This window comes from Phoenix dactylifera, chromosome 13, assembly GCF_051530095.1.
Source record: "Phoenix dactylifera cultivar Ajwa chromosome 13, Ajwa_hap1_PhDact_Kaust_v1.1, whole genome shotgun sequence".
NCBI lineage: Eukaryota > Viridiplantae > Streptophyta > Magnoliopsida > Arecales > Arecaceae > Phoenix > Phoenix dactylifera.
This window is the reverse complement of record NC_143202.1, coordinates 25,605,810-25,616,998: the sequence shown is the minus strand read 5'-3', so window position 1 is coordinate 25,616,998 and position 11,189 is coordinate 25,605,810. Positions and strand designations below refer to the sequence as shown.

General features: G+C 42.2%; 1 protein-coding gene and 1 pseudogene across 2 annotated transcripts; one reads left to right on the top strand and one right to left on the bottom strand.

Moving 5' to 3' along the window:
• The first annotated feature begins 755 nt into the window (after positions 1–755).
• On the top strand, positions 756–3,477 carry LOC120112136 (pentatricopeptide repeat-containing protein At2g21090 pseudogene; annotated as a pseudogene). The gene has a single exon (XR_015972727.2). The product of XR_015972727.2 is annotated as a pentatricopeptide repeat-containing protein At2g21090 pseudogene (transcript).
• A 350-nt stretch (positions 3,478–3,827) lies between these two features.
• Positions 3,828–6,708, bottom strand: LOC103713823 (Tetratricopeptide repeat (TPR)-like superfamily protein). Its single transcript, XM_008800849.6, has one exon. It carries the CDS (start codon positions 6,614–6,616, stop codon positions 4,481–4,483), a length of 2,136 nt encoding a protein of 711 aa, XP_008799071.4. The 5' UTR covers positions 6,617–6,708; the 3' UTR covers positions 3,828–4,480.
• Positions 6,709–11,189: the final 4,481 nt, after the last annotated feature.

Here is an 11,189-nt window from a genome sequence, read left to right as displayed (position 1 = left end):
AAGTTTTCACATATTATTATCATCAGGAAATCCTATGAAAAGAACAGATGTGCATGGCATACTTAGAACCCAAGCTTCAGTTACTGAATTAAGCTACGAGAACTCAGTGGTGCCATATGTTTGGAGGTAGAATGATGACTTGATGACAGTAATAGTTGGAACAAGATAATGTGTGGTTCATTACTTAATGCATGTAAAGTAAGCTAATAACAAACCAAGGAAGTTGAAACTAAGGATTTTATGTCTCAATCAAAAATAAAAAAATACAGTTGTATTATGTTTACTCATCATATGCATGAAGAAATTTGTGGAGAAGGTTAAATAAGGATGAAGAAAAAAAATTGTGGTTTCTGCCTCTGTTTTTGTTCCCATTACCATCATAGATGGGTAGCATATCCTTTAACCATCAAATTTCTTCAAATTAACCTTAGTTTTTAATGACATACCTTAAATCTCTCCATTCAATTTAATTTTTGAATTTAAATTATTTTTGTAATCTTCTTATTATTTTTCTCCTACTTTCTTTTTATTCAAATTCAAATTTTGAATTCAAATTGCTGCTGTAATTTTCTCCTATAATCACTCTTGTATATGCTATATATATTCAATACAAACTTAAAAAAGATTCCGACCAATCTTTTTGTTTTTACGGATCCCTTCAAGTTTTTCGCTAGCTGATGGAATAATAATACAGCAAGCATCAGACAGTATTTCTATTCGTAACATGCCATTGTATTCTTATCTATGTAGTCTTGCATAACATCCTTGTTAAATTGGAGTATCACAAAAAGGAAAAAAGAAAATTGGAAACATTCAAAAACAATAAAACTTACCTCTTGTATGTAGCTTCCAAGACATTAAACTTCAATTCTACTCCTTGCTTGGCATGACCAATCTCCATCTGTACACAGTCAGCATTCACCAATGAGGTATAATGAGTGTACAAAGCTCAAATCTTTCTAAGGGTTTTGTTTTGTGCTATTAAAAGCTTTACATGCTGTGAGCTTTCTCTTGTTCTCCTTGAGAAGCTATAAGATATCCATTTATTGCGCTCCAAAATTCCTTCTTGTCGATAAATGGTGTGATGTGTGAGACATCAAAACCGAATCACCACGATGCTTCTTTGTTCCTCCGACCACCACCAGCATGTGCCTCAACACCACCACCTCCGCCGCCGCCGCCGCTGCTGCCACCACCGTCGCTCGCTTCCTCTCCTTAATAGAGAGATGCATCGCCGCCAAAGACCTCCGGCTCGGCCGCCACCTCCACTCCCACCTCCTCAAGACCGCCCTCAACCACCACACCGTCCTCGCCAACCGCCTCGTCCACCTCTACTCCCTCTCCGGCTCCCTCCCCTCTGCCGTCTCCGCCTTCACCGACCTCCCCTTCAAAAACCACCACTCCTACAACACCCTCCTCGCGGCCCTCTGCCGCTCCGGCCACCTCCCCGCCGCTCGCCAACTGTTCGACCAGATGTCCCACCGAGATCTTGTCTCCCATAACACCATGATCTCGACCCTCACCCACCATGGCCACCACAGAGAAGCGATGAACCTCTTCACCCGAATGCGGAAGGACCACTCCTTCGACAAATTCACCGTCGTTGGTGTTGCGACCGCATGTGCCAACCTTGGGGCCCTAAATTCTCTTCGCCAGCTCCATGGCGCTGCTATCGGCGCTGGGTTGGACTTTAATGTCATAATGTCGAATGTGATGATCGACGCTTACGGGAAGTGCGGTGATGCTGAGGTCTCCCGCGAGCTCTTCGATCGGATGGAGACGAGAGATGTCATTTCTTGGACATCGCTGGTTGCGACGTATGCCTCTGCTCACAGGCTCGAAGAGGCCTGGCTGGCGTTCGATCGGATGCCGGAGCGGAATGCAGTCTCATGGACGGCGCTTGTTTCCGGGTATGAGCAGAATGGGGAGGGGGAGGCAGCATTGGAGCTCTTCAGGCGGATGATAGAAGAGGGAGTTGGTCCAACACCATTTACTTTGGTCTCGGTTTTGAGTGCTTGCGCGGGCTTAGGACTTATTGCTCGGGGGAAGCAGGTGCATGGCTTCATGGTCAGGAAGTGCATTGGATTGGATTCTTTCAACATCTTCACCTCGAATGCTTTGATCGATATGTACGCTAAGTGTGGGGATATGGCCTCGGCCGCGAATGTGTTTGACGCAATGCCCGAGCGAGACGTTGTCTCTTGGAACTCGATGGTTACTGGCTTCGCTCGGAATGGGCATGGCAAGCGATCTCTTGCTGTCTTCGAACAAATGATGAAAGCCGGGGTTACACCAAACCATACCACATTCCTTGGCGTGCTCTCAGCTTGCAGCCATGCTGGCCTAGTCTCAGAGGGTCGTCAATTCCTTGACTCGATGGAGAGGAAGTATGGACTAAAGCCAAGGCCAGAGCACTATGCCGCTTTCGTCGATGCACTTGGGCGCAATTGCCAACTAGAGGAAGCCATGGAACTCAACAAGGATTTGCATTCCAAACATGAATTGAGCAGTGTTGGGACATGGGGAGCTCTCCTTGGGGCATGCCGAGTGCATGGAAATTTAGAGCTTGCGGAAAGAGCTTCTGAGTACCTCTTTGAGTTGGAGCCTGAGAATGGAGCAAGATATCTGATGTTGTCTAATATATATGCTGCAGCAGGTCAATGGGATGATGTTCGACAGGTTAGGCTGCTCATGAAGGGGAAGGGATTTAGAAAGGATCCAGGTTTCAGTTGGATAGATCTGAGGAGCGGCAAGCATATGTTTGTAGCTGATGATAAGTCTCATAAACGAACAGGGGAAATTTATGAGTTGCTTGCCACTTTGGTCGATCAGATGAAGGAAACAAGATGTCATCTAAATTATGAGCAGAGTCTGTTTGGTCATGAAGAAGGGGACTGCTTGTTGCAATGTGTTTAGTAAGATAGGCAGCTGCATCAAATCATTGGTTACATTGGTAGGCCAGTTGGTGATTCTGTTCCTATGGAGGAGAAGTGCTATATGAATTCAGCCTTAACCCTCTAAAGCTGTACTGAGAGTCTCTGAGGATTTAATCTTTGCAGATCAGATGCCTTGAGGAATTATAGGGGAAGCTCGGGCAGCAGGTCTTCATTATGGTCATTAAAAGAATGTGTGCATTTCGCTGGATGGAGGTTTACTTGACAAAACATAATTTTGTGGACTACCAGATGAAGTTGTTAACATTGTTTGAACAGACACAAGCAGCAAGAGTTTTAGGATGCCAAAGAGATGTGGCATCATCCTTTTGGAGGCTATGATACTACTTCCAAGTTTCAGCACTTCTTGTTTAACACATTATTTTGGGTGAATTATTCTTTGCTTCGTAACGTGGTGCTGGGCGTGTTGAGGTTTTCTTTTAATCTTGCATGGGACAGACCTCTTTGTGGCAGTGTTGTCTCTTTTTGCTTCATTTCCTCAATAAAATGCTGTTGGTGGTTCTCTGGACCTAGCATTTCTTAACGTTTCTCAGAGAGAGATCAAATGAATTTCTGATTTAGCTGTTGCTAGGAACTTGTACAGTTCTTTCCCCATAATCGTGCATTCTCTGTCCATGCATGATTCATCCTCGAGCAGATGTCTCTTGCTTCTTGTTGGTGGTGCAAATGCTTGCAAGGAGCTGAATGTTATGGGTTAATCTACGTAACCTTAATATCTATCTCAATTTGTATAACGAATCCAAGCTTGCTAAATTATCATACTCGGTGTGCCATTAACTGGTGCAGGATTGGTGAAAAACTTTCCACAACGAACACAAATATATAAACCCAAAAGACAGGTGTTGAAATGCAACAGTATTAGCCAGTATAATGTTTGGTAAATAACTCATGATCGAGAATTGCTACATATTTTTGAGAAAAAGAAGCATAAGGAAAAAAATACATATCCGGACCCAAGAGGGGCCAAAGAGTTTTACAAAACTCCATCAACTCCAGGACTGATTAGCCACTAAGAATTTAATGAGATCTCTTCTTCATATTTGAAATCTTGTCAGCAATTTATCATGATACATTTCATAGATGCTGCGTTGCTACAAATTTGACGCATCACCCATGTTTGTGGTGGTGTAATTCTTGTTTTCTTCACTAATTTGAGCTCCAACGGTCAAATGTAAAAGCACGAGTACCATAGTATGGATAGTGCTTATTCACACTAGCCTCCTCGTTGCAATTGTAAAGCAAGAACCAAAATTTCATGCTTTACCATTGATCACCTTTCTCCGAATAATAACGCAGAGCCTCCCCATGGGCAACACAAGCAGATAATGCTGCTTGCAATTGTATTTGCTCGATTTGTGAACCCCTTCCAACCTTGTGAAGCCACAGCTTGATTCATCAGTCACCAAACAGCCATTGCCATGCCGGGCTAGTTTGCAAAAGGATCCCTATGATCCCATCATTCATCCACATTTGAGACCTTTTGACGCCTACACTCTGTAATTGATGTAAACTAGCTTCATCACTTGTTAAGTGCAGTCAGAAGACTCTGGAGAAAGGACCTCAAACTGAACTGGATTCAAGGGGTTTGATTCATTGATGCATCTTGCAGCCCTTTCTCCTAGTTTTCTGTTCCCGTGTTCTCGGCAACAGTCAAAGATTCTTGTCCACATTGGGATGGTCGGCTCGAATGGCATGTGTTCGACGAAATCCTCGAGTTCAACCATGAAGCCATGCTTGCCTAATAGTTCAATCATACATTCGTAATGCTCAACCCGAGGTATGATACCATACTCTTCAGTCATCGAATCAAAATACCGTCGACCCAAATTGACGTAGCCCTCACTGATACAAGCAAGTAGAATGCCAATGAGAGTGACATTGTCTGCCCTAATCCCATCTTTCCGCATCGCTTCAAATAGTTCAAGACCATACTCACCCCTCCCATTATAAGCACATCCTAAAATCATCGAATTCCAGAGGACTATATCCCGTGAACTCTCCATTTCAAAAACTTTGATGCCATACTCTATCAACCGGCATTTGGAGTACATGTCAACCAATGCCCCTCTGATAATGACATCCATCTCGAAGCCATTTCTGATCATGTAGCCATGGATTTCCTTCCCGTGTTCGAGCATGAAGATATTCGCACAAGCAGCCAATATCGTGCTGAATGTGAACTCATCTGCACATGTCTCCCATTGCATCTCGCTGAAAGCATGCAAGGCCTCTTCACTTCGGCCGTGCCGCCCATACCCTGAGATCAATGAATTCCATGATATCCTATCCCTCTGAGATGCCATACTAAGAAACCAAAGCTCAGCGCTTCTCAGGCACCCGCATTTCGCGTACATATCTAGAAGAGCATTGCCGAAAAAGAGATTTGAGCAGAGGCCATGTCTGTAAGCAAACCCATGAATCTGTTTCCCCCAATCAAGATCCGAAAGCCCGGCGCACACATTCAGTACTAAACCAAGAGTGACAAGGTTGGTCTCTTCAGTTTCTCCTCTCATCCGGTGAAAGAAATCCATGGCCTTGTCCCAGTGAAGGGACCGCACGTAACCCACCAGCATTGCATTCCAGGAGACAACATTCCTTTCAGGCATCTCCTCAAAGAGTGCCTCTGCCTCACTGATTCTCCCACATGCTGCGTAACCCGACACCATGGAAGTCCATGAGACCACATCCTTTGAGGTGGACTGATCAAAGAGCCTACGAGCGTCCTCAAGAACACCACACTTTGCATATGTCTCCATGAGCGAATTCCTTACAACATTATCCCCTTCAAAACCAATCTTCAGGACCATTCCGTGGACCTGGCATCCCTCCTTGAGCGCTGAAATATCCGAACATGCCATAAGAGCATTCGAAACGGTAAAATTCAATGGCTTTATGCCGCGTTTAATCATGCGAAAGAACATAGCGACTGCATCCTTTCCTCTACCCACCTCCAAGTAGCGGCGGACAATGACATTCCAGGAAACAGCATTCGGGGTCGCAATGGAATCAAACATCCTCCTTGCATCATCGATCACCCAGCACTTCCCGTAGACGTCGACGAGTGAGGTGCCCAGAATCACGTTCAAACAGAACCCAAGCTTCAGAATTAGGCCGTGGATTTGCTTTGCAAGGAAGAGGGCCAAGAGGTCGGCGCAGCAACCGAGCACGGAGGCGAAGGTGACATCTTTCGGGCGAATGCCGGACCTATTCATGCGGGAGAACAAGGATAGCGCCTCCTCGGGCTGGTCGGCGCGGGAGCACGCGGCGATGATGGCGTTCCAGGTGCCCCCGTCCCGCTTGGGCATCTCGTCGAACAGCTCGCGGGCGTCCCTCAGGCTGCCGCAGTTGGCGTAAGTCTCGATGGCGCGGTTGAGGAGGAAGGTGGAGGGGGAAGGGGAGAAGGCGACGAGGTGGGACTCGATGCGGCGGGCCTCGACGAGGGCGCGGCGGGAGGAGCAAAGCTGGAGGAGGCGAGCGTAGACGGAGGCGGGGAAAGGGACGGCGGAGGCGGCGAGGGCGGCGATGGCGCGGGGGAGGTCGCCGGAGTCGAGGTGGGGCAGGATGGAGGCGGTGGGGGATTGGTTGGTGGGTTTGAAAGGCTTTCTGGGTCGGGCGGCGTTTTGGATCAGACGGTTGAGAACCGAGGCGGCGTTCGCCGCCATGTAAGCTGTTACGGGGACATGGGCTTTCAAGGAAACAGGGGGGGCGACGCTGAGGTTTTCAAGGAAACAGGGGGGGCGACGCTGAGGTTTTAGTAGGGAGGGCAAGTAGCTGCCCAAAGTGCCAAGCCAGTCTGCCTTTCAGTTTCATTTTAGCACTCGTTTGGTTAAAGAAGATATTTTTTTTCTAAAAATAATTTAAATTTTTAGATAGAATAAGGTAATTTTTTTAATTAAAAATTATATATGCTAAATTAAATATGAGCTTTTTTTGAAATGTGTTATTTTTCTATCGCCAATCAAATATGCAAAAAATTACTTTTTCAGGTATCATATACGTAGGCATCAGTTTCTTAGACAAATATTTATGAGGATCATGCGAGCGTGTCTTTAGTTCCACGTCAGTTATTCGCCGAAAAGCTTTTAAATATTTATACAGAACTAAAGAACCCCAAAAATACGTTTTGGCTAGCCATTTTGGATGAGTTTCTGGTTTGTTACAATGTTTCAGTAAAAAAAATTTCTTCTTGCGAACTACTTCAAAGAACCACTTCCCTAAACCCATGAAAAATTCACAAGTTATCTAATAATTTATTAAAATAAAAATTAATATTTTTTTTATGAAAGCCTAAGAATGTGGGGACGAAAATTTCTGTGCAAGCATCCTATAGGAAATTTTATATGCATGCACACACACATATATATTTATATACAAACATACATATATAGATAGATAAATAAGGGGCAGATGTCGCCAAATGGATTAAGTCGATGAAAAATAAAACTATCACTCTATTTTTTTCTACCAAAAAGTTATATATATATATATATATATATATATATATATATATATATATATATATATATATATATGCTAAATTAAATATGAGCTTTTTTTGAAATGTGTTATTTTTCTATCGCCAATCAAATATGTAAAAAATTACTTTTTCAGGTATCATATACGTAGGCATCAGTTTCTTAGACAAATATTTATGAGGATCATGCGAGCGTGTCTTTAGTTCCATATCAGTTATTCGCCAGAAAGGTCTTAAATTCTTATACAGAACTAAAGAACCCTAAAAGTACGTTTTGGCTAGCCATTTTGGGTGAGTTCCTGGTTTGCTACAATATTCCAGTAAAAAAAAAATTCTTCTTGCGAACTACTTCAAAGAACCACTCCCCTAAACCCACGAAAGATTCATAAGTTATCCAATAATTTATTAAAATAAAGAATTAATATTTTTTTAATGAATGCTTAAGAATGTGCATGCGAAAATTTCTGTACAAGCATTATATATATACATGCATACATACATACATATATAGATAGATAAATAAGGGGCAGATATTGCCAAATGGATTAAGCCGATGAAAAATAAAACTATCACTATATTTTTTATTTTTCCACCAAAAAGTTGTTAATATATATATGTATACACACATACACACACTAGCAGAAGTTCACTAAAAAAAAAAAAACCTAGTACCAGCGGAATGCCTTTGATGCCTCAAAATTATGCCACCTCCTATCATGCAGGATATATTTTTCCTGCAATCAGACAACACTATCACAAGCAGAAGAATATATAGTTGTGGGTTCAAATTAGCAAACAATTTGACAGTTGGAAGAAAATTTCATCAATGTACGAAATCAAGTGTGAATGCTATGCAAAAAATGACAGGGCTTCTATTTCTTATCCTGGTAGCCTTGAAAAGCATTCAAATGTAGCTTCCTGTAATATTTCACTTTATGATGCTCATGTCCTCCATTGGGGTAGCTCCAGCCAGGGGTTACAATATGATATCCATTTTACCTCCTTGTATTATGTTTATTTGATCTTGCTAGTGTTCTTCATTTCCAGCAACTTGGATGGATATATGCTTGATTTGTTGATAAAAAATGATCTCTGAGATATTGAATCCTTTTGTTTCTCTTTGTGCTTTTTTACTTCACTCTCTTGTTCTGGCATGTATCTTTACAGATACAGACTATATAAGAAGAATATATTACTTACCCTACGAAATAATGGCTTGCATCACTGTGCCCACTCTTTCTTGTCTTCAGAAATCTAGACTGGCTTTGATGAAAAAGTATGAAGTTAGTAGAATAAGAACCCCTTCAAAACCAAATAAATAATTCTCCCATAGCACTTGACACTGGTTTTTGCTAAAAAAACGTCACTTATCACCCTAATAGTCTATTTGCATGATCATCAGAAAAGAAAAAAAAAAATCTATTTGCATGGACATTCTGTGTTTACAAGGAGGGAAGCAGTGTCGCAGAAGTAGCATAAGTGGGCTCAGATGTTACACAATTTATTTCAGTATAAGCTCAAACAGTACGCTCGGAGTGCAACACCTCTCTCCAAGCTTCCACCATATGGTCCTAATGGGATGGCGCGCAGTTCCACCCATAGACTCTGCCATACTTGGGTGTGATAAACACCAGAAAATTAACGTCCCAAGAGAGCTTGAGCCTGGGAAAGTGGATGTCTCGCAAACCCCTCCAATGGGCGCACAACAACAGCACTTCTGCACCACAGCCTCTATCCCATCCTCCTCTCCCAGAAAGCAGTGTCTGGAAGTCCACAACGAAGCACGCTTCTCTCAAGAATTTTGTCACCATCCCACCATTAGGGCTCATGTACATGAGAGGTGGCACCTTGGGATGATAAGGTTGCATCACTTCTACGTCACAAGACAGCAGAAAAGCTCATGAAACTTCTCCCTAAGGGGTAGGGGTGCCCTGGGTTGGGATCTTGGTGATCCACGTGTATTGGCACCAGGTATCCCAAAGTGGTGGACTTGGCCTTTCTTTCTTAGGGGAATCCTTTGTTACTTGATGCCTAGTTACAACGGAACAATGTGATCACCTGTGGGAGTGAAGGAAGGGAAGAGGTGGGCTTGGCAATGATTGCTGTGTTTGAGACGCATAGCAGTGAAACACAAATATGGGCTCTATCTATATAATATAATGGTTTCTTCTCCAAGTGATGTTCTTGTACCTTGTCACCATGTCGACTGTGCTATTGGAGGCTTGGTATTATTGTTTGTTTTATTGAGGGGGAGGGGGGCAATAAGGTAGTGGAAAAGAGTGACGTACTTATTGGGATGGCATGACATGAGCATGGATGCGAGCATGATCAAAGGTTCTACATGAATGCTGGTTTTGGGTCCAGGTGGGATTGAGCCAATTTGTAAGCCTTAATGCATGGATGCATCTTCAATGGGAAGAGAGAGCAGTGTTTATGTGACTCAAAACTCAAGAGTGTCACTCATCCATGTGTCGCAATTTTAGTGGTTTTCTCCACCCTGTTGTGTACGGTTTTTTTCATTGGAGTTGTTTTGGATACACTAACATTCTAAGTAATGGGTGACTGCGATGGTTTAAGATTCAGTTTGCTATGTTATATTTCATGGTTTAGATGATTCTTACAAATATTTGAACTTCATAGTTAAGTATGCTTGGGCGAGAGCAGCATTTGATGGACAACCCTCTAAAGAGTCCTCTTACTGCACAAATTAAAAATCTTGCCATTATATTACTAATTATTTAATTTATATTTTCTTATTGTAGTCATCTTTGAGGCTTCTAGGCAGCGAGGATCTAGGGCAATTTTATCCAAAAGTAGCTCATCTCTAGGATCAACCAGGACTAGAGTTGGATCCTTTGAGCTTGTTAATACTATTTTTTGCTACCAAAAAAGCATGGCAAAAGAATACTTTGAGATATTGTATAACAATCTCCAAATAATCTAGAGAGAGAGGGAGAGAGAGAGAGAGAGAGCACCTATGTGAAAAAGGTGGAGGGTATTAATCAATTGCCAATTTGAAAGTTTCTACTTGGAATTCTTTTCTCCGGCCCATTAATCATAAGATGGGATGGTTCACGACAGAACGGCCCAACTTGATAAACTCTATGCTATGCTGTCATCTCCTTTTCTTTCCAATCATGACCAGGTTCCAATTATGTGCGATGAAGTCGTAATTTCAAATTGGTTAACGAAGGGTACACGGATTGCACCCTTACCAACCGGAAAACAAAGAAAGAAGAGATAAAATATTGACGAGACTAGTGACAAATGTCTTTGGCTTTATAGTATTGACTTGGGGGAAAGCACCTTTACATGACATTTATAAAGACGCAACATGCATCATCAACATCATTTTTTAATATACTTTTCGTTTCCTTCAATTTTTTTAATACCGACCTAGTAACCAAAGATGCTCAAAAATTTGGACTTAAAGACAATTATGGTATAGATACATTAAGCTCCCTTTCTCACAAAAAAAAAAAAGTACTTCGGACACAATATCTAAGTAACCTAGGACATTATTTTTGGATTATGCTTGAAAAAATTCTCCTTTCAAACAAGCAAAATTGAATAATTAATGATTAATCTATAAGTAGCAAGCAATCTTGGCATCTAGAGAAGAAATAAGGTTACTGAATTTTCGTCGCCAATCGATAGCATTTGACTTAGAAAGAAATGTCGATCTATTGTGAGCTGCCACAAAGAATTATACGAGAAATATACATGATATTACCGCTTTGGGTCGACCCTAATCGATACAA